This window comes from Lonchura striata, chromosome 11 (assembly GCF_046129695.1).
Source record: "Lonchura striata isolate bLonStr1 chromosome 11, bLonStr1.mat, whole genome shotgun sequence".
Lineage (NCBI taxonomy): Eukaryota > Metazoa > Chordata > Aves > Passeriformes > Estrildidae > Lonchura > Lonchura striata.
Genome location: NC_134613.1, coordinates 18,555,057 through 18,581,412, shown reverse-complemented (window position 1 = coordinate 18,581,412; position 26,356 = coordinate 18,555,057). Strand labels below are relative to the sequence as shown.

Genomic DNA, 26,356 nt, shown 5'->3' with positions numbered 1-26,356 from the left:
GTAATTAAAAGTGGATACAGGATCACAGAGAGTTTTGTGGAGGGAACCCACTATGATCTTCGAAGTCCAACTCCTGGCGCTGCACAGGAGATGCCAACCATCCCACCCTGTGCCTGGGAGTGTTGTCCAAATGCTGCTTGAGCTCTGTCAGGCTCTGTACTGCGACCACTCCTCTGGGAAGCCTGTTCCAGAGAGCCTGCTCCTGCTCACCACCCTCTGGGTGAGGAACCTTTTCCCAAAATCCATCCTGACCCGCCCCGGACGCAGCCCCAGTTTCCCTCGGGTCCCGTCGCTGGTCACACCCAGCAGAGACCGGAGCTGCCCCGCGGTGAGCTCTGCCTGTGCCCTCAGCATGGCCCCCAGAGCCTTCCCCACCATCGCGTTCCCCTTGGGTCCCCTCTACAAGAGCTGTTCGTGCTGAGCGGGGGAGCAGCGCCGGCCCCGGCGGCAGCGGGAGCTGCGGAGGCCGCGGGGCCCCGGCAGCGCCCGGCCGTGCCCGGCCGCGGGGCCCCGGCGGCGGCGGCGGCGGAGGCGGCGCCTCTCGGGGGGCGGGCCGGGCCGGGCCGGCCGGCGCTGCCTTCCGGGGCTCGGCGCGGCCGGAGCGGGGCAGCCGGAGCGGGCAGGATGCGCCCCGCCGCCGCCCCGCTGCCGCTGCTGGCGGCCTCGCTGCTGCTGCCGCTGCTGCTGCCCGCCGCGCCCGCCGCCCGCGGCAGCCTGGAGCCGCCGGCGGGCAATGGCAGCCGCCCGCCCGCCGCGCCGGGCCCCGGCAACCACAGCGGGGCCCGGCTGAGCCCCGTGCCCGCCGCGCTCCGCGACCTCTCCGCGCTCAAAGCCGCCGTCATCGGGGCCTGCGCGCTCACGGCCGCGCTCATCGCCTGCCTGCTGCTCCGCGTCTTCAGGTGGGCACCGCCGCCCGCGATCGGGGGCGCCGAGGGGCGGAGGGGCGACCCCCTCCTGTTTTATTATTTTATTATTTATAAATATAATACGTATCTCGCGGATAGTGGTGTTTTCTATAACCTGCTAGTGATGTGCTCAGAGCGCGGCGTGTGTGGCCGGCCCAGCAGCCCCCGGGGACCGCTGCCGGCCTGGGCGCAGCGGGCTCCGAGCGCATCTTGCGGCGTGGGCGCACCGCTGCGGGGGTCGGGCGGGCGCGGGGCGGAACGCGACCGGCTCCGCTGGAGCATCTGGGAGTACGCGGGGCTCTTGGCGGTGCTGGGCCGCTGGGTGGGTGCCCCGGGAGCCTGGGCTGGCCGTGGGCACGCACAAAGCCCAGCCGGAGATCAGCCCCCGGAGCCGGAGTGGCACCGCTCGGTGTCCGGCAAAGGGACGGGAGCAGCTGGCGCTCGGGGCGGGAGGAGGCGAAGCCAAGGCTCAGGTGACAGAAGCAGTTTAACAAGTGGACTTGGCACATTCTTCCTTGTTTTGTCTTCAGGCAGCTCCTCTGTGCGTGGCTGAATGCTCTGCTTCTCCCACTTTGAACTAATTCTGTGTAGGAAGGGCAGTGTTCACGATGGTAGTATTCCAAAGTGTGGTCTATAAACTGAAATGATCAGGGCTGATACTTTCTGAAGAAATTGACATTTAACTGTGTTCTACTTAAGTGTGTGCAGCAGCTGGCAAAGGCAATGCAAATAAATGTGCTCATAAAGTGATGTGGTTTGAGAGAGCCCAATAAAATGTTGAAGAGGTGTTTTTTTTTTTTTTTTAAATCAATATGTCTGGCTTGCAGGTGTACAGAGTTGTCACAGACAAACAGCAGAATTGGTGGAAATTATATGAGCTAGAATTAGGAAGTCCATAACTAAGGCTTTTCATTCTGCACTAAGTTCCTACTCCTAGTTCTGTGTGATCTTGGAGAGTTTATTTTCTTTGCCACTGTTTCTTCTGAGTATAAAGCAATATCTTGTGTCAAGGAGACCTGGCTGAGTATTGGTAGCCAAACTGATAACCTTTAAAGGCCTTCCCTATACCATTATCAGCAAAAGCAGGTCCAAGTTAAAGTCACCTTGGGAAAGATGGATTTATTCTCCGGTGCCAGACTCGTCATTATACAGCTGATCAGAGTTAATGCAGCATTAAAGATACGTTAAACACCCTCTGAGATGTCGTGTGTATCTTTGGTAGAACCTGCTGGGGAAGTGGAAAATGCAGCTATTGGCTTCTGAATATATTTCTTTATCTGACAGAGCACTTATTTGTAAACAGTTATCCCAGTTACAAACGAGACAAGAATACCAACAGGTATGTTTGTACAGCGTCACACTTGTAGACTTGTAGCTGACAACACAGATCAGTGGAGATTCTGTTGCAGAAGAGATAAGGGAATTACCCTCAATAAATGTAAAGCTTTTCTCGACCAGAATACAAGCTTTCTTCACACTTAGTCAAAAACATTTTTTTGAAGAGTCATGGATTCCTATTAAAGAGATTTTGCTGAAATCCAATCTTTGATTAAACTTTCACTGTGAAATTATTCTGTGTTGCTGGAAGTGAATTATGCTTTTATATGAATTGTAGAGACAGAATAATCCAGTGATTGGCCAGACACTCATCACAGGCATCAGATTAATATTTTATACATTTAAATTTTTATATACATCTCATTTTTACATATTTTTCTGTTGATATTATTTTCCTTTTTTGTTTGCGTAGGAATAGATATCTTTGTCCAGCTTTCAGCTCAGTTCTTAAGGCAGCACTCAGAGATTCCTCTTCATTCCTTTTGGAAATGCTATGCTGTGAATTCATCTGACGGTTGTGTGGTTCAGAATGTGGTATCACTCAAAGTGGTCTGAATTTCCTTTCTCTCTGTGGCTCCTGGGGTCTCTGAAGGCCAACCAAGACTTTGCTATTTGTCTGCATGTGGCAAGGTCTAATTTGCGATAGTATTTATTTATTTTTTTTTTAAGCTCAGTCCTTGGTTTGCTTTCTTTCTTACACCCATGGGCTCTGCATTCTCCCAACCCAAAACCATTTCCACAACAAGCCAAATTCCATGTTATTCTCAATCTAATAATTGGGTAGTTTGCATTACCAGGAAACACAGTGTCTTGCAACAGATTGTGTGTGGCTAAACTCACTCTTTGATCTGTGTTTTGGATTTTGCCTTTTTGCCTCCATGTTCTGCACTGTTTCTCTCCCCTGGTGCAGCTTGGTTCATTCCATTGCAATGCAATTTTTGGGATCAGCTCACAGGAAATACAATTTTTCAGATGTGGCCAACTGTGCTGGTGGACCATGTGCCTTCTAGGGAAATCTGATAAGTTACTTTTGCTCCAGTGGGCCAGCTGAGAGCAACCCAAAGCTTTATTTGCAGAAAACTCTGCTCTGAAAGTGTTTGCATCATGTCTTGACCTGCCCTTGAACAAATAGAATCCAGGCTGGAAAGGCAGCTGTATATCTAGATTTTCCAAGAAAAACTACCTGCTTATTTTGCATTTCATTGCTTTGTTATTTTTCTTCTTGTTCAATTTTGATTTCTTCCTCAGATGCCACTTTAAGCTTAGTTTTCCAGCAAATAATAATAATAGCAAAATAAATGGTATAAATGAGATTGAAGAGAGATGTTCAAGCATATGATCATAAGATACAAGACCCTTTGTTCTAGGAGCTGGACAGTTGCTCCGGGCCATTCAAGGCTTAACCCCAGAGAGTTTTACTGATTTAAAATTAATTGTATTGTAACCAGTTACAGTACTCCAGCAAAGACAAGACTTCTGCCAGCAACAGGAAAGAAACTCAAATTAAATTATGTTAAATGTAGAAGAAAAAAACAAAACAAATCAACCAAGCATCCAACCCCAAAATATATATCTGTGACCCATGTTGGAAGCCATAGGCAGGCTGCAGCATTGATAATGGAATCACAGAATCACAGTTGGTGTTGGAATGGACCTCAAAGGTCACCTCATTTCAACCCCTCTGCATGAGCAGGGACACTTTCCACTAGACCAAGTTGCTTAGGGTCCCATCCAACCTGGCTTTGAACACTTCCAGGGGTGGGGCAGCCACAGATTTTCTTGGCAGCCTGTGCCAGGGCCTCACCACCACCCTCACAGTAAAGAATTTATTGCTATTATCTGATTTAAATCTCCTGTTTTTTAGTTGGAAACCATTCCTCCTTGGCCTGTCACTACATTCCCCATCTCCAGAAAACACATGAAGACTTGACTTAGTGCTTCAACTTTGCTGTATACACCAGCATCCAGAGAGCAGAGATACCAGGAAGATCAACAGGAATGAAATACTGCTGACCTAATTCATCAGCTGATAGGAAGCCTGGAGTTTCCTGAGGTTTTTAGTTCCATTTTATTTTTTAACTGCTAAGGGAGTTCATGAACAGGAAATAAGCTGGTCCTAATTCCATTCTGCATATAACATTGCTGCAGTTCTAGGAGGGACTGGTTTAATCAGACTTCCAGTAAGCACCCTACTTAGGTTAAGTAAGGGTTTTTTTTTTGATTGTTTGTTTTTTTCATTGGTTTGTTTTTTTTTTTCTTTCCAGGGGATGTTCCCCCTCCCTCTACATCTCTTAGCAGGAGGTAAAAAATGCAGAGACCTCTCTCTCTCTGGGTCAGGAAAAGAATAATCTTTGAATGTCAGGGTTGTGGACTAAAATAGATTAGAGGCGTAAATAATACAATGAACCAGTGAGTTGATTCGAGCACTTAGCCCACCACATGATGCCTCAGAAAGGAGGATGAAGTGCTGCACATGACTGGTGCTTGATCAAAATAGCCCCTGGTCAAAGTACAGCCACAAAGGCAGCGTTCTGCTCTCTGTGAGTCCTTCCCTGCTGTCTGGACAGGGATGTGGGCTGGAGCAGGCAGACCTTGGGGTGGTGTGTGGTGTCTCAGCACTGAGTCTGCAATGAAAGGTTTACATCCCTGCCCCCAGTTAGCCTGGGCTTTCTTTCCTCCTCATAGTTCTGGGCAAGACCTGTGGCCTTCCCTCCTAAATTACAGGGGGTGGCTGAATCAGTAGAAGCATCAGGATTTAAGTGGAAGATGGTTTTCTGTGCTAAACTACTCAGAACCACTTCTACCCTGGGGAGTGCATTGTCATTGTGCAAGGGCCACACTCTGACCACAGCTTCCAGCATGCTTCTTGCTTGCTTTTAAAAAAAGCCCACAAAGTGAATGTGGCTGGAAAGGAGATGCTCATGAGGTCTGATGTGTCCTGATCCTGTCCAGGAGGTCTCCAAAGTTCATGAAATGTTTGTATTCTGTAGTTCCCGCCCTGTGCTGTTCTGCTGACTCTGCTGCCTGATCCCACCTGCCGAATAAAGTGCTTTTCCTTTTTGTGTTGTCATTGCTGATGGTTACAGGGATCCCTCTGAGGTTCAGGAGCTTTAATGTGAAACAGTTTCCTGACAGGCAGCCTCATTCAAGTGTGCATGTAGGGAAACTCCCAAGGCTTTCCTGCAAAATTAGCTTGGGTAATTCTGGTATTTATGAAGCCTTGGGGAGTTGTACAAATGAGAAAACGGACTACTGGAAATCAGATTCATGACAAATTAGCTAGATAATCTAGGGTAGAACGGATTGAGAAAGGGGTGGGAGGAAAAGACCTTTTTGCTTTATCAATGGCAAACAACTGGTTGTAGCAGCTTAGCCAAAAACCAGCAGCAAAATGAGCTTCCTTCCTATCCTAGATGGGCACCATAATTAAGTGAAGTTGTGGGGATTAATAGGTCACTGTACAGTGAGTTCTGCTCCTGGTCCTCTTAAAAGTGTAGCCCAAATAGACTAATTAATGGCTGGAGGCAAAAGGATTCTAGTTTCCTATTTCTAAAAATATCTGTTCTGCAGTAATTTATTGAACCACTCCATTATTAACAGTTTTTAGATTAACTGTGTGGAACAAGTTACATTTTCTAATGGAAGGAATGGGGGAGGAGGGGTCTTAGTAAAGTGGGTATGATACTTTGGTAGGATCTTAAATGGAATCCATGGAAACCCCCTGTAGCCTGTATGTGAGTGCAAAGTGGTAAGGCTGTGCTTGGTTAGTTCTGACAGGTTAGTCTTCGTCTGTGTTTAGGCTTCCCAGCATGAGTAAATATTTCATGTAAAAACAATGTTTTACTTGCAAGAGGAGACCTCCCTGCATCACTTTGCTGCTAGATTTTAGCAGGGAAGCAGAGTAATGGAGAAGTGGTTTCAAAAGGATTTTCAAGTGTTTGGGTTAAGAGTCCTGCTGTACTGGATATAAAATTGCTTGTTTCAACAACAGTAGTAAAGGAACAAACCACCCCGTGCTCTGCGTGACACAGCAGCACAGATAGCTCTAAAAATTAGACCAGGAGGTGACTTTCTCCTCACTCCTGATGCAACTTCAGCCTTTAGAACAGGGAGGAAATGCAAACTGCTTCATCCCAAGGGCTGGGACCTGTTTGTTCAGCCTTGGACTACTGCCCAAAAGCAGTGCTTGGCAGAAGTACTGAGATTTCCACATCAGAGCTGGTCACTGATTTAAATTTCCTTAACTTTAAGCTTAGAAGGGACCACTGTGGTGGAGGTGCACACTCAGGGCTGGAATCCCAGTGTCTCTGCAGTGCTCATAGCCCAATTCCTGTTGCTGTGTAACTGTTTTAAAGACTTCTGAGGCAAAAGCTGTGCTTTTGGGTCCAGCACACCTCACATGATATGCCAGGGGAGGGCTTCCTGATGGTGAAAGTGCACTTGGGATGTGCTGGCTGCTCGGAGCACTAGCTGTGATTACCAAAAATCTGCTGGGCTGCTTGCTTGTGCCTGCACCAGCTCCCTTGTCATGCTTGGCAGGTAGCAGTTTTGTTTGCTAAAAGGTGTAGGGGAAAGTTCTGTATTTTGTTAACCAAAACAATCTTCTTTTCTCCCTGAAGGCTGGCCGAGTACACATCAACACGTTCTTGAATGTATAATCACAAAAATGCATTCATGCATGAGCAGTGTGACCTTCCTAGTATGTATGAAAACAGTAGGTGAAGTAAAAAAAAAAAGACCCACACAATTCAAGCTAGAGGCAGAGAATAAGTTGAAAAGTCACACACAAAGTGTTTATTAATTGAAAGTAAGTGTTAGAAAATAGATCTGTCAAAACCGTGGGATGTGCAGGTGTGTAAGCATCTCCATTTACAAGGAAAGGTAAGGCTGGCATCTGTGGGAGGAGAGGTGGTAGATACAGTTAGCTTTGAACAATGGTTGATTATTTTTCATAGCACCTGCACAGATGGAGCCTGAAACTGCTTCAGGTGAGACTCAACGTTGTTGCTGTGGGACTCCTGAGCTTGGCCTGACTGCAAGGAAAGCGAGCAGGCAATTTTGTACCCAGACAGCATCCCCTCCTTGCTCCTAATCCTGCCTAGAACATTCCCATGGCTCAGCAGGGCTTAGCCTGTGCTTTCTCATCTGAACATGCTCACTAAACCAGTGGCTGCTTCAGCTGATTAAGCCCATGTCTCACTTATTGAGTGTGGCAGCAGGAGCACGTGGTGGCTGCGGCGTTCGTGTGCCTGCCCTGGGTGCCAGAGCATCTCTGGTTTGTCAGCAGTGGAAAGGCTGACATTGATCTGGATTGCAGCTGACAAGGAGCTGCTCCACACAGGCACCAACAGTGGCCTAGGAAAGCAGCAGGAGGGGACAGAGGCTGGTTCTGCATTGTTCCTGTCAGGGGGTCTGAATCCAGTAGAGTCACGCTGGTGGGAGCAGCTTCAGCCTCTGCAAGGAATGCTGTATAAAGCAGTCTTTCCCACCTCTGTGTTTCAGGTCTGGCAAGAGGATTAAGAAGACCAGGAAGTATGACATAATCACCACCCCAGCCGAGCGGGTGGAAATGGCTCCTCTGAACGAAGAAGACGACGAGGACGAAGACTCAACAGTGTTTGATGTGAAATACAGGTACTGCTGCCATCCATCCAGTTAGGCTTGCTCACTGAGCTCTTCTTAGTGAAGAGAGCTCTTTTATTTCTCTGCTGGGCTGACTTGGCAGGGATGAGGCAGTCACAGTCTCCCTCTTTGCCCAAGCATTATCCCTTTCCTATATACTCCTTGGCCTGTTCCCATCACACACAGCTCTGTCCTCCCCTGCTCCTGCAATAACCCTGTCAACTCCCCCAGGCTGTCTGCACTCCTGTTTCCCCTGCAGAACAGCACAACAGGGTACACGTGTCCCAAATAGCTGACAGCGTTTCCAGACTGAACTTCCCCTCTTGGGCAGCCACTGGCTGTCATTCCTGTGTGTTCACACTGGATGGAGGACTGTGGATCAAGGGTCATGGATCCAGGGCTTCTTTCCCAGGCACTGCTGTTACTGTGAGTCTGGGAGGGAAATCAGAATGGATCTCCACAAGATTTGTACCAGAGTACTCCTGTGTTGGTCTGTGACAGAGAGGACTGTGGGCCCTCACTGATGCTGTTAGCAGTTACCCCGTAGCAACAAACTTTCCTTAAATATGTTTGTCTTTTTGAGATGGAAGTGATGTGACAACCCCAAACTTCTGCTGCCTATTCTGGGCATGAAGATTTATGGCAACAACTCAGCACATAAAGATGCTGCTTGTTGATTTATGGCATCGGAGTATCTGCATTTTTTATTTTTGTTTGCATCAAGCCATCCACACTATTCGAGTTGTGTTCTCATCCAAATAAGGCCTACTCTAAAATCTGTCCTACTTTGGCTGAAGTAAGCTCTCCTAATTAGAAAAATGCAGATCTTGACAACTTCTAACTGGAGATTTTATGGACTTCACTCACATTGCCCCTATCCTAACTTTGGAAAAGGGGGAACACCACATCTGCTCTGAGTGCATGCATGCCAACATCTGAACCACATACCACTGTATGCTCCACTGGTTGTTTCCCAAGTCACTGCATTAGTTCTCTATAAAGATCAGGAAATAGTTGAGAGCCATGAAACAGTGAAGGGTGTGAGTCAAGCCTTTGTGTGTAAACAATTAGTTTTTCCTATCAGTCCTATGCTGACTTTTGCTGTTCCCTGTAGCTGCCCTATGTTTGCTCTAATAATTTCAGCTTGTGCAGTTTGTACTTTGGGTTCAAGCTTTGTTAAACCCAGAGTCCAGAGATCTGAGTTTCCATGGCTGTTTAAACAGCCCCCATGTCTCACCCTCTTCCTTTTAACTCCATACTTCCTCCGTGAACTTTTGGAAATGGGATCTGAGGGTTTTATCCCCAAAGAGTAAGAAAAGAAGAATCTCAATCATGGAAGTGCTTCAGGACAAGATGTTTAAAAGTGAAATAGTGGATGAACAAAGAGAGCTTGCTGGGGACCATTTATCTTTTGAGAGCTGTGTTTGTGTTACCTGACATTGCTTCCCTGGAGCAGGAACTCTGCCACTATCACTGAAGGTATCAGCTCATCCTAGGTCCTTGTTCTTAGCCAACCAGTCCTCTTTTAGGCTGTGGGAATTCCTGCTTTCTGCCACAGTGCAACAGCTATTAAATTGCATGTTTTCTGCAGTCCTCGCTGTTTCAGGCACACTTTTGTTTAGCTCAGACAGAGCTACTGATTTTGGAGGGGAAGATCATCTTACAGACAGCCCCTTAGCAGTGCTGCTTTTGGGAAAGCTTCTTTGAGGATACATTTGCTGTAGAAGGTGTCAAGCTCTCTGGTTCCTTTTTGCAGCTTGGAGAGTGTATCCCAAACAGTTCACAAATCCTGTCACCAGAAAAGAGACTTCTTTGCAAATTGGGAGTTGCTGAGTTTGACCACTGACAACCCCATTGAAGTAGTCAGACTCTTTTCATAGGTTCTTGTGTTCAGATGGGAAGAGAGGGATAGAGCTGCAGAAAGGGCAGCTCACACTTGCCCACAGGGAGTCAGGGGACAAACTTCTACAGGTCTTCTCTTGGTGTCTCTGCCTCAGTCCTCCTCTGCCCCCCAAGCTGGTGTTCATGGTGTGGGAGGCTCTGAACTGGTTTATTTGAGATCCCCTCCCACTGCTGAAAGATCTGTGCTGGCACTTGCATCTGTATTTGGGGAAGTGATTGAGATTCTGTGCTTTCTCCCCATGTAATGCAAACAGCTCTCTAATTAAAAGGCAGTTGGTGTGGAGCAGCAACAGGGGAGAAGCGACATTTACCTCTCCAATTGGCTCTCGTGCAGTTAATTTTCTTTCCTTTAATGCTCTGTCCTTGTGCAGATTTGTTTCCAGTCTTACATGAGGCATCAAAGAACAGCAGACAGTGTAAATTGGGCTGTTGGATGAAGGTCATTGTTATTTTTTTCCATTTTTTTAGGAGGCTTTAAAGTTTTAGGCTCCCAGTAGTTTCCCCCCCGGCTTCCCTTGGGCAGTGGAGCAACAAGAAATAACCAGCTTCCTCCAGTAAGGCAGACTACTGAGACCACTTCAAAATGTTTCCCAAACACAGTCCTGTCTGTGGATGCAAAAGCCACCCACTGCTGTCTCTGTTGAATGTGTGCTGGATCAGATCCCCTCTTTGCAACCTCATTCCAGTAGCAGGGAAGCAGCTCTGTCAATGGCCTCTAAACCTGCAGGCACAATTTCTGCAGGAAAATATGAAACAAAGATTGCCACAGAGAAAATGTGCCAGAGCACTTGGACATTGACACCTCCTTAAAAAGCTTCATGGAAACCACTGTTTTAATATGTGTGTTTCTGTATGTATTTGCTCTGCTGTTGAGGGAGGCACCTGGATAAAAAGTTCAGAAATTGTTCTGAAATCACTGTAAAACTACAAAAAGAAAGCAAATGGAGCAATGGAAAGAGTGTTTGTTTCTTGATCACTAATTTAATCTGTGCTGAAGCCCAAAAAGTGTTCTTGTCCAATTGATTCCTCGACCATATGAATTATATTGGTCATCATTTCCCAGATGTCAGATGTTTTTTCAAGTTTTATGATGGGATTTGCTGCACATCTTCAAAAAGGAGTTAGTGGAAAACTAGATCCCACTCTCCATATGTTTTTTTTCTCATCCTACAAATAGATTTTGATTTGAAGATTTCCCTCTCCTCTTTGCTCCTTTAGCTCTTTCTTTCGGGAGGGCAGGGGAATTTGCAAGGGTTCTGTGATCTCTGTGATGGAGCTAAGCCATCAATTCATCAGGCATTTGGCACTTAGGGATGCTTGAGTAGAGAGCAGTGAAGTAAAGTAGGTTACAGGCAAACATCCCCAGCAAAATGGTGTCCATCCCCCACCACAGAACACTACTTATTTTGTATAATAAGAGAAAAGAGATTAAAACAGCTGCAAAAAGAACCAGTTTATGAAAAGGTAAATAAAATTGTTAGCTTGTTAAGCTTATTAACTCTAGCGAGGCTCATTGGGGGATTTCTTGTCAGCTTCAATAGGAAACTGAAAACAGGTTCTGAATAAATTCCGTGGCGTCTTGCACATGAAAGGCTTTGAAAGCACTTCAGTAATCTGGGATATCAGCAGTGACTCCTCTCCCTGCTGACTTGCAGCTGTTGGAGGCAGTGAATTCTGTTCTTGCTTCGCTTGCTGGGCCCAGCTGGGGGAATTTCACAACTGTCCAGGCCCATATGTGCCATGTGACAGCCCAGAGCTGGGGAAAGAACTCTGAATTTAAATGCTAGTCCTGGTGTCAGGCTCTTAAATAAATACTGATAGGAAGTTTTTCTTGAGGCAGATTGAAGCCTCTGTCCTTCCTGTCGGCTGAGTAAAATTCCTCAGTTTGTTTTCCCTGTGGATTGTCATTTTTCCTCTAACAGCAGCAGCACCGGCTGAACACAGAAGTGGTTTAGGAATGCATCTTCCAAAGTGCTCTTGAAAGAAGAAAGATTTATGTCTAAGGAACAGTGGCAGGCTTAAGGAAGAGGACGGGAAGATTTATTCAACCATTGTGGGACTAAAGGGCTTTTGCGAACTTGCAGGATGTTTTAGAGGACAGATGCACCACGTGTAAGGGCTGGATTCTAGATTCATCCCTTTTTCAGGCACTGATAGCATTGAACTGTAGAGAAACATCTTCAGCACAGTTGCAGAGCTCAGCCTTTGATGTACCCAAGTCTTGTGAGTCTCTGTAAAATATGGGTTACACTGCTGGCATCTTCTCTAGGACTACATCCTTTCCAGATGCTGACTGCGTGTGCAGCTCTGAATGGAGCATGGAATTGTTCCGTTTGTTACTGCGAGGTGTTCACTCTCAAGGGAGCAGCTCTAATGGATTTTTTTCCAGTGAAAGCTGCAGGCAATTCTGGATGATGCCAGGTGAATTGTACTGGGGTTTATAGCAGCTTATTTTTTTTCCCCAGCAGGCAGCAGTGACAAGTTGTGTGTAAATGGAGGGGTATCATTTATCCTCATCTGAAGGGGGTGCAAATCACCAACACAGGCAGCAGCTCACTATAAATACAACAAATTGCTAAAGCTTTGGTGCTGCTGTTAAGGATTTCCATAGGCCCACAGCAGGGGAGAAAAATAGATAGTCAAAAAGCAATTTTTGCTGGGTTTTGAAGGCCAGTTCTTTCCTGATGCTACTGTGACAGTTGTTGCCGAGCACACCATGTTCTGCTGCTCTTGCAGTCCTATGGGAGGGCTCTTGTCTCCTTCCTGCAGTGTAACAGGTTCCTGTTAAGATTTTTTTTGAACCCTGAAGCAGTTAGGGCATCAGAAGGAACATCCATAGCAAGGAGGATGGTCCATGTGTGTTGATGGGCAAGGTGTGCATTGGTGTGTAAAAGCTGTGAGATGCAGAATGTGGTTTCATGTGCCTCCCTATGCACATTCCCTTCACTGCTCTGCACAGTGACTGGCCACTGGATCTTCCAGTACCTGGCCTTTCTCTCATCTAACTCTGCTTTTGTCTTCCTTTGGTATCTCTTCTCTGGCATGGCACTAACATCCCATCACTGCCACCAGATACACAAACTGCTGGAATTGGTGGTAATCCCAGTGAATGATGCCACCTTTTCCTTTGTGGCCATTGAGATAGATATTTTTTTTTTTTTCTCCACTTCACACATGGGTTCTCATCGCTGCCTGTGAGTAATTTCAATTGCAAATCTCCAGCTGTACTAATTCTTCTGCTTTCCAGGTAAAGCAGCTCCGTGGAGCATCGGTGCCTGCAAGACGTCATTCTGCTGTCAAGGGACCTGCTGAACCCATAACTGTGAAAGGGGAGGCTTTCATCTCTGCAGTGCTACAACCTCACCTCCTCGAGGTGCTGTTTGTACAGCAGGCTGTGGATCTTCTGACTAAAACAGCACCATTTGGTTCCCTGGTGTCCCAGCTCCTGTGTTGGAATGACCAGAGTTCCTCTTTGCAAGCTGGGCTCTCTTGCTTTAGGAGAGCTGCAGTGTCACCAAAGCATTACAAGGTGCAGCTCCTTATGGTCTAAATAAGTTTTGCTGAAGGAGGAAGACAAGGAAGATTAAACCAAGCTGCCCCAAGGACTTACTTTCTAAAATCCTAATTCAACTCTTCAGTCACTGTTAAACTTCAGTCATTGTTATAGGATCATGTGTTTAAAAAAAAAAACAAGAAGTATTTTTAGACCATACAGAGATGACTTAGGACTTAAGATGGTAAAAATGTAAGCCATGCTGAAATGCCCCATTGTCTTTGTTGTAGGGTTTGGGTGGGAAGGGGTTGGGAGGTCGACTCATGTGGGAAATTTTCTTGACTTGCTACTGAATTTTTTTTTAAACAGCAATTGCACTAAGTTTTCATGATGACACTCTCATTGTCCCAAGGAGCTCTGATCAGATCAACTTCAGTAAGTGAGACCACAGGGAAATAGGAAGAATCAGGCATACTCTAAACTACAACAACCTTGGATTAAAGAAGATATATTTTTGTAATTTTCTGCCCTTCCACTGGGAGTAAAACCAGTGTTTTGTACTGCCCTGTGCTGACTGTAACTTGTCTACAATTCATTACCTTTTTCTAAACAAAGTAAGTCCTCATGTGGAATGATTGGATTGCAGAGAGAGAACATGTCTTATTTTTCATGGAAGCGTCATGTAAGTGATCTTATTCTCTGTCAAACTGGAAGTTTTCCCTTACTACCTGCTTGACAAAGCTCATTTAACTCAAGGACGATTTTTAGCTGTTGTTCCCTGCTGTGCTTTGTGCTGCAGAGGTCAGAGCTGTGGGATGACACTGTGGGAATTAGATTGCTGCATCTGGAAAGGTCGGGTCTGGGGGACCGCAGGCATCCAGGCATTCCAGGCCAGCGGTAGAAAGGGCAAACCCAGCTGGGTTAGTTTCTTTCCTTTGTGGTTTTCCTTTCGAGTAACCACAGATAAAGTTCAGACTTTACTGTTTACTGCACTCCTTCTATTTTGGGATTTTAAGCTGGCTGAAAGCTTGCTTTTCTTGGGGAATGCATATTTTCCAATTGTTTTAGGATTGTCCCACTGTTTGCTTGACCCTATCCCAGCCTTGCAGTTGCAATTTCTCAAGGAGACTGCAGTTTCTGGCAAAGCACCAGCCTTGCAGCAGGCTGCCACTTTTGGGATTTTTATCTTTCTTTTTTTAAAGCCCTATTGAGATTTGAGGCTTGTTGAGAAACCAAACTGCTTTGTCATAATACCACGACCTGCGCCAGTTCTGTGTGGTTCCCCTTGGCCCTTCAGTCAGTAAAAGGAGGTGAAGGGGATTTTTTTTTCCTTTCCAGCAGCCTTGTGTATTCATCCCAGCAGCTGCCATACCACAGCTTGCTTTCCCCTAGCTGTGACTCAGCAAAGGCTTTGCAGACAGCCAACTCAGCCTGGATGGAAAAATCCCCAAGCAGACTGTTGTGTTAATATTAGTCATCAAGGCAATATAAAATGCTCTGTTATTTTCATTCATGGAATAGTTTGAGTCATTCTGTGCCACTGTTACCAAGCAATATTTGACATGTCAGCTGGGAGGTGAGGATGGGCTGGGCAGGTTGTTCTGGCTGGCAGGAACCTCAGGGAGCAGAGAGTGGAATGATGCTGCAGGTTCAGGTGAGGTCTGGAGCTCTTTCCTCACCTCAGGTTTCAGGCTCTAGGCTGGATGCTCCAGAAGGAAATAATGAGTTTCTCCAGGGCTGCAAGACTGAAGGCTGGGAATTGAACTTGTTGGGCAGACCAAGCCCTTTTGAAGACAGAGAAGTGGCAATGCTGAGAGGAGAGAGGGAGGTTGAAAGCTTCTCTTGGCATTTGTGGAAGGAGAGGACAGGATGAGGTGGCTGCCCTGTCTGTGCAGGCACCATGGCAACGTGCTCATGCCCACCCTCCTGCCACACTCATTAAGCTGAGCATCAGGCACTCTCAGAGTGGAGACAGGGAATGAAACCATCTCTGCACAAAAGAAAGGCAAGACCGAGTTATGTAGGAGAGAGATGAGAAGATAATATGCATGAAGGGCACTTCTGCCTTCTGAGCAAGTCAGTTCTTGAAATCAGTTTTTCCAGCAGCTTCAGGTCACTTACTGAGTTAGGCTGGCAAAGGCCTTCTGCTGCCCTTGCTTTAGCTTAAAAAAAACCCAAAAAATAAAATCCCACTATTTTCACAACATGGCCAAATCTCATTGGTGGACAGGGACCAGGTATTTAAGATGTTGAAGATGGAGGTGCTCAACAGCAGCTGGGATTTCCTGGCTCCTTGAGGAAGTCCCAACCTGTGTGCCATAAGCTAAAAAGTGCTTATAGGGAAGCAGCAGCTGCTTGGAGGAAATAAAAGGTCAACCTGACCAGTTGCTCACAGTCATGAAAATAATCCAAATGCTTTGTCTGATACTCAGTTGCTGTTGCAAATGTGAGGCAATGTTTACCTCTACAAAACTTGCTGTATGTGATTTAAAGTGTCTGGTTAAATATTCTATAGCTATATTTAGTTAAGATTTTAAGAGCACTTGAAGTGACTCATCTAATAGTATATATATATGAATATTTTTTTAATTGTAGAAATCAGTTTAAAACATAGTTTTAATAATTTGAACTGTTTGGTTCAGGTAGTTCTAGTTCATCAGAGAAGAAATAGCCATTAACCACTACATGAGTTTTTTACCTTAATGTTCTGTGTATCTTACACTGCAGATTTAATCTGATTGTGACTGTAACGTGTCTTAGTATCTGCTGCTATTTTGTGTTGCGTAGTCAAACTTGCTTTGTTCAAGAGCATTTTAAAAGGCATATTTTTTTGTTACAGAAAATGAAAACAGAAATGTTATTACAGCTGTCTGTCTGTAGCTCACTTACTGCTTACAGAATCCTCCAACTCCTGGCTGAGGCAAAGTGTGTGAGTCAGAGGCTTTTCCCTTTGTGCATGTGAAGGGAAAACCCTGCACAGAATTGCAGCTGCTTTACTCCAGCCACAGCCCTGTCACCAGAGATTACACTTGAGAAGGCAGAAATCAGTGTGCCATGCTTACCTGCAGAACTAACTACACAGATAGCTTTGTATTTGCATTTTCCCCCCTTTTGTTCCTGGGAAGTTGCAGAGGTGACTGCAAACACTTGTTTAGCACACTGACTCTGTGATCCTCTATTGTTTACCTTAAGACCAAACTCACTTGTAACAGTCTACAGGCACTAATGAAGCTTGAACACATAAACACTAATTAACACAAACACTTTGTTAGTAAGTGTTCCCTCTAATTCCATGTACATGGTATAATCTCTGCAGGGTGGGCTGTGGTTTTTTTAAAGATTTTTCCTTGTTAGATGAGTTTCTGCTGCTGCAGTTTGTGTGTGAGGAGGTATCAGGACCATGTGTTCAGTTTTGCGCAATTGCTTTGAAGTTTTTTTTAAAAAGAATTCGTCATTGTGACCAAAGCTTCTTTTTAAGGAAAAATTGGTTGTGTTTGAATGGACTTTATGTGTTTTAGTAGACACTGCCATCATTAAACATGTTCTTGAAATCCCTGTGCTGTGTGTTATGTTTAAGGCAGGAAAGGGAAAGGGCTGATGCTTTTTGGAATGAGGTGGATATCAGAGCTCCTGTGTGCTCCATTATTAGAGGGTTGCAAGTCCCTTTGTCCTGTGACTGAATCAGAGCCTGACAAGGGGGAAAACTGGTCTTAGCAGCATGGTAGAGGAATATGTTTAATCACACAAGGTCCCCATCAACCATCAGGAAGTTGGGCTTACTGCTGGGATCAAAAGACAAAATCTCTGCAGTAGGGAAGGGATCTCAGTGCCTTTGACTTTATGAGGTGTTTGGTACCTCAGAGCCCACAAACTGTAGCTGTGTTTGTTGTCCTGGACTCTGAGCACCACTGGGCCAAGCCCTGTCCCCTCCCTGGGGTGTCCAAGTTACACCACAGCTGTTCAGACTTCCTTCCCCTCCAGACTTGCCTGATGAAGTTGTCCATCTCTGAAGCAGTTTTGCCTTGTGGCTTTCAGGGCATGGCAAGATGCTGAAGTGCTGTTGGTAAGGATCAGGGCAGGCTGAGGCTGCTTGTTCCACACTTTTGGCAGCTCTCAGGGGACTGTTTTCCTCCTGGATATGGAGAGCAGACACTCCTGGGCTCTGGAACAGCTACAGGACAGACTGGTCCAGCACCCTGTGCATGGATTAGCTCTGCCTGTCTCCTCTGCCATGATTTCTCTGCCTTGATGTCTTCATCTCTGCAGGAACAGCCTAAGAGTAATTCAGTGCTGCAGACAAGAGGCAGCTGCTGTCCCGCCTCTGCTTTTTGAATTATGTCCTGCCAGCAAAGTGAAGCTCAATCTAATTCAAAATACCCAAAAAAGCGCTGTCAGCCTTGAGCCAGCTGTTGAGCAGCTGAGCTGGTTTGTGTGGGAAGCTGTAAGACCCCTCAAGGTAAGCCTGAGGCTGACACTGGCCAAGCAGGACAGGCTGCAGGAGTGAGGATGTGACAGAACAAAAGGCAGAGGCTGCAGTCGCTGGTGCACTTACCTTTCTGAAGGGGTCTCAAGTGGAAGATGAGCAAATGACCTGTGGACATTATTACCCAAGTAAGAGCTGAGGAACTGAGTTTGATGAAGGTGATTGCAGCTGAGGCTGTGTGAGGAAAGGGCAAGGCTCAGCTTAGCCCTTCCTGAATTTTGACATGGGAAAGCCCAAAACTGCAACAAAGATTTTCTCAGGCAAGTCTAATATATTTTTTTTTTCTAAATGGATCCCATTAAGGGCGTGTTTCTGCAGTATCTAGAAGAGTTCTGCATGGGCCAGAGTACAACACAGCTTCCCCTCTCCCGTGGGTGGCTGTTACCACCCTCGTACAAGCTGCTGCTCTTCTTGGTGAGTCTGTGTGCAGCACTGAGGTGAAGTGAACAGAGCTAATTCACATTTACAACCCTGGAAAAGGTGGGGGTTGTCTTCCTTGTGTCTCAGTGTCAGTGATCTTTAGATGCCTTGATGCTGGAAACTGCAAAATTGTCAGCAATGTGTGGCAAAGGCTATCAGAGACAGGAGCTGAGCAGTGAGATGATTGGAATCATGCCTGACAACAAGCTCTATTAAGAGTGTGAAACAGGAACAGCTCTAATTGCTTAAGACTGAGTAGTCTGTAACTAGGCTGCCCAGAAACCTTGAGGATAGTTAATCTCCCTATCAGCTGGTAATTACCAATTTTGAAGAGGCCAGAAACTCTTCTAGCTCTGGTTTCAGACAGACACCCACTCCAGGCTGGCTCACTTCTGTGGCCATTTGCTCACAGCATGTTAGATGAGCCAAATAGATTTCAAAACAGTACTTCTAATTCATGGAAAACAACTCTTCAGCTGAAGAAAGCAGCATGGAAGGCGTGGCCATTGCTTTTAAAGCTAAGAAGCAAAGGATGTTAAAAATCCAGATGCTGTTTTTAATGGCTTAGGAGGCATAAAGCTGGTTTCTAGGCTTTTTTCTCCCCTCATGCTGCTGTCTCCAGCCACCTTGTTCCCTCACTTGTCTCCACGTTGGGGGACCAGCAGCACAGGGGAGCCCAGCTCCCTGCAGCTCCATGGGGAGGACCCACTTAGGCTGCATATGGACATGGAAGGAGAAGGCAGGCCCTCAGGAGCTTTAGCTGCTGCTTCAAAGCTTCAGCCAGCTTGTTTAATCTCTGTGTTGGAAGATGTTACAATCCTAATTGCCAGCCTTCAAAGGCTACCAGCCCTGGCTTGAGAACACACTCCTGGTTGTTGCCCATCTGATGGAGGAACCCACTGATCTGAGTGTGAAACAAGGACAAGAACTCGGATTCCCTGGCCAGGGTTTCAGCTCTGTCATGTGCAGATGGGGGACTTGTTTGAAGGATGAGGAGGAATAAGGATTAGAGGACCCACTGCACCACCTCAGCCAGGACGATTTATTTCAAGGCTTTTCTGTGAAGGGTAACACATCATCTGCCTAAAGCTCATCCTAACTCCTCTGAGCTTCTTGCAGTGGCTCTCTCTAGATAATTTAATTCAATGTACATGTTATTCTGTCCTATCAACAGTCTAGGACCTTTACCAATTCCAAAAGCCAAATAAACCAGTTTAAACATCTTCTCTGACCCGTGTTGAGCAGCACAGAACATCCCTGGGGACTCCTCTGCCGAGTCTAAGTGCCAGTGAAATAACTGTGGCACAATTCCCTCTTACATCCAGATTGGAAAGAGACTCTCTTTGGGCTGTGGGATCACAGAAGCCAGCCTCCCCTCCAGACTCACTGGCTCTGCTCACAGTGAATCCTCAGCTGTGAGTTTCAGATGTGCATTTCTTGCCAGGGAACAAGTCTGTTAAAGGGGCCTGTGTTAATGTAGCTGGTCCTCATCAGCTCTGATGCCAGCCCAGAATAACCACTGCACTGCTGCTGAGCAAAAATAAACTCTTTGTCATCACTTGAAGCATCACTTCCAAATCCTTTGCCTCCCCCAGCTGTTTCCCCTCCATGGGTTTCCAGACTGTCTGTGGCTTGATAAAAACGTATTTATCTGAAGTGAAGCTCTTCTTTACAGACACATTTCTCTCCCTCTTCCCTCAATTCATAAAGGTTTAAGCTTAGGTCAAGCACATTTGACATTTCCCCACTTCATTTTTGCCTGGCTGTCAGCAGAGTTGTCTCAGTACTGCCTTTTGGACAGTGTCTGAAATTACCTGGTTCTCTCCATCTCCTTGCATAAGGACTCGTACAGCACAGATCCCAGGGGCACTGAGATGATTCTCAGGTAAACAGAAAAAAACCTCAATCTGTTTAGCAATGTCTCCTGTTTCCTTTTCTGTGTATAACCTTTTTTGGGTCAGACCAGCTCCTCTTGCTGATGGTGCAGCAATGCTGTCAGAGCTCAGCAGTGAATGCAGTGGTCCCTGCCCTTCTTCCCCTCCTGCCCCTTTTGCCATCCAGCTTCCCGTGGTATTTCTGCCACCAAATTCCCAATTTCCTGACTCCCACCTACAGCTGCCGTGTGTTACAGATTAACAACACCCTTGTGGATAAAGCTGTGGCAAAGGAGAAATAAATATCTTTTTTTTTTTGGACTAATGAGGCAAAACATTGCTGCAACAACCTCCTGATGAGGTTGGGTCTTGCTAGAAGGGCAGGGATGACCCAGAGCAATGCCGAGATCCTCAGGAGCTGCCATTTCCCATGTCTGACTCCATGGGCAAACACAAAGAACTGGATGACCTTTAAGGTCCCTTTCAATCCAAACCACTCTGTAATTCCATGATTCTGTGATTCAAAATTCCAATCTGAGCTGTAGTTAAGAGGCAGGAATATTTAGATGCTCTTAGCACTCCTGAAGGTTGCTAAGCTTAAATAAAAGAATGGTCCTGCTCAGGGTGCTCTCGCTGAAGAGCTTCTATTTAATGAGCTCTTCAAATGGAGGACATGCTGCTCTGTCCCTCTGCTCATACATAAGATTTTTAAAATCACATATTTGCAGTGCATTGTTCATTGCTGTCCAAGGAAACAAATGATTTGCTTTTAACATAATCATTATCAGAAATAAGTTATTCAGCGTTCACTGCTTGGAAGTTAAAAAGGGAATCTGAATTTCTTTTTAGTTCCTTCCTCTTTTTTTTATAATAGATATACAAGCTGCAGGGCACACTTTTATGCTCCTGTAGCCAAGATTTTATAGAATTGACTAATAATCTATTTTGCATATTTATAAACACTTTATTATTTATTAATGGGGCATTTCAGGAGTAAATTTATAATCCTGCCATGTGATCTCAGCCTTTTAGAGAAAAATAGTTGCTCGTGTCAAAGAGCTGGAAATTAGAGCTGGCATAACAAAGAAATGAGTGAGAATATCTCATTAGTGTGAGAGCAAAGAGGCAGGAGTCTGTTTGGAGGATGAATACACGCACATGAGGTGCACGCATGATGTCAAATGCAGAACACAGCACTCAAGATGTGTCAATTCCTGCTCTGTTTGCTCTAAACCCACGAGAACACAGCACAACCCTTCAGTCTTGTAAAAGCACAGCCTCAATGCACCCAGTGCTCCCTCTCCAAGCTGACATTGCTGCCCTTGGCTGCCTCCAGGCATTTTTAGCTTCGGGATTTTGAAGAGTCCTGATGTCCACCTTGGTGGGTTCAAGCCTGAAGATCAGGTACAGGTGACCAATCACCTCACTACTGGTGGAAGTCACAGTCCCTCACCCATTTCCAGTCTCAAATCTGGATGTCTCAGGCATCCCCTCTCCACCCTGAGCATTATCAAACCACTCAGAGAAGGGTGCCAGGAGTAAACAAGCACGTGTATAAATGTAGTTTCTGATACCAGCATTATTTCAGTTAAAACAAAAACACCTTTGTGTACTCAGAACAAATCCTCTGAGCTACTTTTTCTACCTTACTTCTCTCTAGGAAGGCCCTGGAGATCTCTCTGGTCAGGTGTGGAGCTCTTCTGGTCTCCACCAGCTTGTAGCTAACAAAACACTTGCCAACCACCTTGTACCACTTGCAGTGATTGCTCCACTTGTGCCCTTTATAATTTTCTGGTCCTGACCCTTCCTCCCTCCAGTCTCATCAAACAATCAAACACCTGCCAAGTTCTGTCCTTTCTAAAGCTGCTCCTCACACCCCAGTCACTATCCACGAGGCACAGGTGGAGGAGGAAGCCCAGTGAATATCCAAACAGAGCTGGCAGCTTGTGTAAAGACATAGAATTGGGCTGCAAGTTTCTTGGTTTTTCAGATTCACCAAATCACATAAGATGCTGAGGCTGCCCCATTGCTTGGCCCATGCCACTATGGCTGTGCTTCTGGGGAAACATATCATTTTTGGAACCCCTGCACACAGAACTGCACAATGCAAAGTCCTCCAACAGCTTCAGTGATGCTGTGTGCTTTTTTTACCCCTGAAGATGCTTTCTCCTGGCTCCTTCCAGCCATAAAATGAATGGCACTTCCTCCCCCAGCGCCAGGACAGGGTTATTCAGCTGTTTAACTGTGTGGCTGGGTTTGGAATTGCTGCACGACTGGCTGGCTTTCCATCAGGCTGGGCTTGCAGCTTGTGCCAAGCCGGGCAGCCTGAGCCACAGGAAAGACCTCTCAGAGCTCCATCCCTTATGCAGGGCTTCACAAGTCAGCCAGAGCATCACCACCGTGCACAGAGGGCTGCAGAACCTAAAGCTCCCACAGCCTCAGGTCAAAAGCCTGGGAGCCCCATCTGTCTCTTTTCACTCCAAAGCTGGCAAGCAGGGAGCGTGTAGTGAGGTCTCTCTTGGTAAGGGAGAGGTGATTAATGAGTCTGGCTCATAAAAGCTGGGAAGGAGAACTGAGGAGACCTGCCAGGCTCTCCATCAGCAGAACAGGCAGCCGGGCACAAGGTGGGTCTGCTCCTGTCACAGGGAGCTGCTGTGCAATTTGCCCTGTGCCAGAGGCATCAAGGTGCTGCTGCTGCTCTGGGGCAAAAGCCTCTGAAAGGCGATTTTCCTCTGCTCATTTCATTTTTATTTTTCTGAAAGGAGCTCGGAGCGTTTGGAGTTTTCTTTGATAGGATTTTCAGAGGAAGCAGAGCAAACAGGCTGTGCCTCGCCCTCTGATGGGGAGCAGGTGGGGAAGAACAGAAGTAGAGGGGAGGAGGTGAATGGAGCTGCAGTTTGGCAGATCCGAGTGTGGCAACATTTCATTAATGCCATCTAATTGTTCCCTGCACCTCGAATAATGTGAAGAGCATTAGCAGTAATAGCTCCATTATGTTCCTGTTTTGATGTGCTGTCTAAAAAGGTGAAATCTGAGGAAGGACATGAGGAATGTGGAATTTTAGGTTTCCTTTGGCATTTTATTTTTGTGCAGGACCTGAAAATACTTTATTTCAGCCTCTTAAGGGCTAATAAAAATGTGTGCAAACAGGGGAAACATTTATGGAGCTCACAAGTACAGAATGTTCAGCAGGTGTGGGGTTAGTCAGTGCTGTAGCTGCTGCACTGAGCTTTTGTACACAGCATCTGTGACCCTCCCAGAAAAACATGAACTGCTAGGTCAGAGACCAGGAGCCTTTGTTTGGAGCTGCATTTATTTAGCAGTATTAATTCTTCTGGCTCAGAAGCCTTGTTGGGATGGAGGCAGGAGGTGTAGGGGAAACAACCTGGCTTGAGCCACTGGGGGAAGAATCTGTTCCTGCAGTTGTGCAGGTCAGCTCAGCCCCTGGTGATGCGTGTGTAACAGGGCCAATACATTAAATCATCTGCCTCGATGGCTCCAGCTCTCTCCCTATCACACTCCAGTGGCTGGCTCTCGTCACTGGGGTGTTTGGAAATGTGGTGTGGCACCTCCAAGCACACAGAGGATGCCCCAGCTTGGTCTCATTCAGCCTGCATTAGGCTTCGGTGCAGCACGTACTGACCACGAGTGAGGGAAGGAGGAAGGGTTCCTGCCAAAAATGCAGCTGGTTCAGCTGTGGCTCTGCTGAGATGACACAAAGGTGGATTTCCTGTGCTGCCAGCTCCCAGTCAACAAGCTCTTATTTTGTTCTCAGTACACAGATATGTTGTTTCGGTTTTTTAATTTTGCTCACTGAGCAGTAAAAAGCCAGAAGGATGGACCCTGCTCCTGCTGCCACCAACACGAATGTGGAGCTTCCCCTGTTGCTTGCAAGAATTCAGTGCCTTGTGTTACAAAACAAACTGGTTTTCCTTTCACTCCGGTGCACAGAGAGGAGTCACACACCTGGGAGAGGTCTCAGTGGCATGGGGGTGGTGGATGGGTGGTTGCACCAAAGATATTCAGGTGAGATGCTGGAGTTTGTCACACCTCACCCTCTTTTCCTGCCCGAGGCAGCCCACAATGTTCACCCTGTCACAGGGCATTTGCCACTGCTGCTGCCAGGAGATTTCCTGGCACTGCCTGGGGAGCAGGGACTTGCTGAGAAGGAAGAGCTCAGTGTGGCAGCAGCCCGGAGCCATGGGAGGTGAGAAAATCCTCCTGCACATAAGGCAAGAGGCCGAGCTGAGATTTCACAGCTTGCTGAGACATGGTCTTAGCAATGACCTACATTTGTGCACGAGATATGGGATGCAAACACGCCCAGGACATGATGGAAGAGCTGGGGAAGGGCAGGATGTGTGTGGTTCTGGGAGGGCTCTGGGGGCTGTGCTGGTCAGAGCCAGCCCCTCAGGTTTGGGATCAGTGCTGCACCAAGTGTGCTGGTCTCAAACCAAGCCTGCCCTGTTTTCCACCAGCCAACAGCAGCATGAAAGCAGTGCCAGATATGGCTCTCCCTGGGCAGCCTCAGGAAGCTGTGGGAGCAGGAAGAGGAGAGGAGCATCGATAGTGATTTGTCCAAAGCACCTCAGCCTTGAAATAAACAGTTCAGGGCAGCATTTGGGCTATTTCTGTTCCCCCAGCTGCTCAAACTGTGCTGTGTCCTTGATGCCAGGCTATCCAGGATTTGGAGACATTCCCAGGGTGAGCATCATTGTCCTTTCAGATGTTTTTGTGTTACTGAAAGGCCACCAAGCACAGCCAGGTGACCTGGGTGGCTGCTGTGAGGTACCACAAGCCTTTCCCAGGGCATGTAGGCACCAGGAATAATGGCTTTTTCCCCAGGCCTTGTCTCCAGAGTATACAAGGATGATGCTTCTTCTTCTTTCCCTCTTTTCTCATGCCATTCCTCCTCCTTCAGATTTTTTTGTCTTTCATCTTCAGCTTGTGGAAGGAATTGCTAAGAATAATCTAGGGCCATTTTAAATATACTCCCAAACTTAGAGAAAGTAACAGGCATTTTCCTTGCTTTCTGTGCACAAAATCCAGTCAGTATGACTCATATTGTCTGGGTATCCTAGGTGTAGAGGTGATGTGATGGATGGTGATGAGGTCTGAAAGGATCAGTGCAAGTGGCACTTCTGTAAAAGACAGATGAAGCATATGAAGAATTCCCTCTGCACAAAAAGCTCCTGATGGGTTTTTTTCCCTCACCTATGTGAAGAAAGAAGAAACCTGAATGAAAAACTTGCCTCCAGTGAAAACAACAGCAGGAGTGCTGCCAGTGGCAACCAAGGCAGGACATATTTGGGTGCACAAGGATGATCTGAGGGTTAGAGCAACTCTCCTACAAATATTGGCTGAGAGAGCTGGGGTTGTTCAGCTTGGAGGAGAGAAGGCTCCGTGGAGGCCTCATTGTGACTTCCATACCAAACAGGGGCTTCCAAAAAAGAGCCAGACTTTTACAGAAGCAGATAGTGATAGGACAAGGGGAAACAGTTTTAAACCTTAAGAGGAGAGCAATAGATTAGATATTAGGAGCAAAGTCTTTATTGTGAGCCTGCTGAGGCCCTGGCACAGGGGTGTCCCATCCCTGGAAGTGTTCAAGGCAGGTTGGATGGGGCTCTGGGCAGCCTGGTGCAGTGGAAGGTGTCCCTGCCCATGGCAGGGGCTTGGAAGGAGATGATCTTTGAGGTCCTTCCCAACCCAACCCATCCTGTGATTCTGGGATTCCACAATCAGTGCTGGAGCTGCTGCCTGCCCCCAGCTCTGCCAGGGGTGCCCTGTGTGGGTGCATTTTCCTCTGCTCCTGCCAGCCCCATCCAACACACTAGAAAGACAGCAGGAATGCTAAAATTCCTTTTGTTGTCCATCCTTCTCTTGCAGGGCACGAGTACAGCAAGTGCTGAGTGAGGAGATGCTTTTACAGAGACCTGAGTGTGCTGTTGGCTCAGGCAGGGCCTTGCTGCAGCCATGAGGGCAGGACACGCATGGGCTGGGCAGCATCTGCTTGGGCACTCATAATCTCCCTCCTTGCAAAGCAGGGCACTCGTGTGTGTATTCCAGATTCAACTTGAGGCTAGAAAGCATCAGCACTGGCAAAAGGGGCTTTTTTGGAGCTGTGAATGTAGGTCATGCTGAAGATCAGTGACCTACATTTCCCAGGTTTGAAACTGCAGGGCAAAGGAGGTCACAGAGTGGCAAGAGCCCCACAGTGTCCTGCTGCTGTCCCTGCCACGGGGGGATCCAGCCTCCAGAGCAGGAGGGACATGGCCTGTTCTAGGAGAAACTGAGGTGCTCTGGGCTGGTTTGAAAGGAT

General features: G+C 46.8%; 1 protein-coding gene across 1 annotated transcript; it reads left to right on the top strand.

Annotated features, from left to right (window-relative positions):
* Positions 1-624: 624 nt before the first annotated feature.
* Positions 625-16,815, top strand: FAM174B (family with sequence similarity 174 member B). Its single transcript, XM_031505700.2, has 3 exons — positions 625-899; positions 7,746-7,877; positions 13,015-16,815. The coding sequence occupies exons 1-3, from the start codon at positions 625-627 to the stop codon at positions 13,016-13,018; spliced, it is 411 nt and encodes a 136-aa protein (XP_031361560.1). The 3' UTR covers positions 13,019-16,815.
* The last annotated feature ends 9,541 nt before the right edge of the window (positions 16,816-26,356 follow it).

Coding starts and splice junctions, on each gene's coding strand:
- FAM174B (XM_031505700.2), top strand. CDS start 625: ATGCGCCCCGCCGCCGCCCCGCTGCCGCTGCTGGCGGCCTCGCTGCTG. Junction 900..7,745: donor CTGCTGCTCCGCGTCTTCAG/GTGGGCACCGCC, acceptor TCTGTGTTTCAG/GTCTGGCAAGAGGATTAAGA.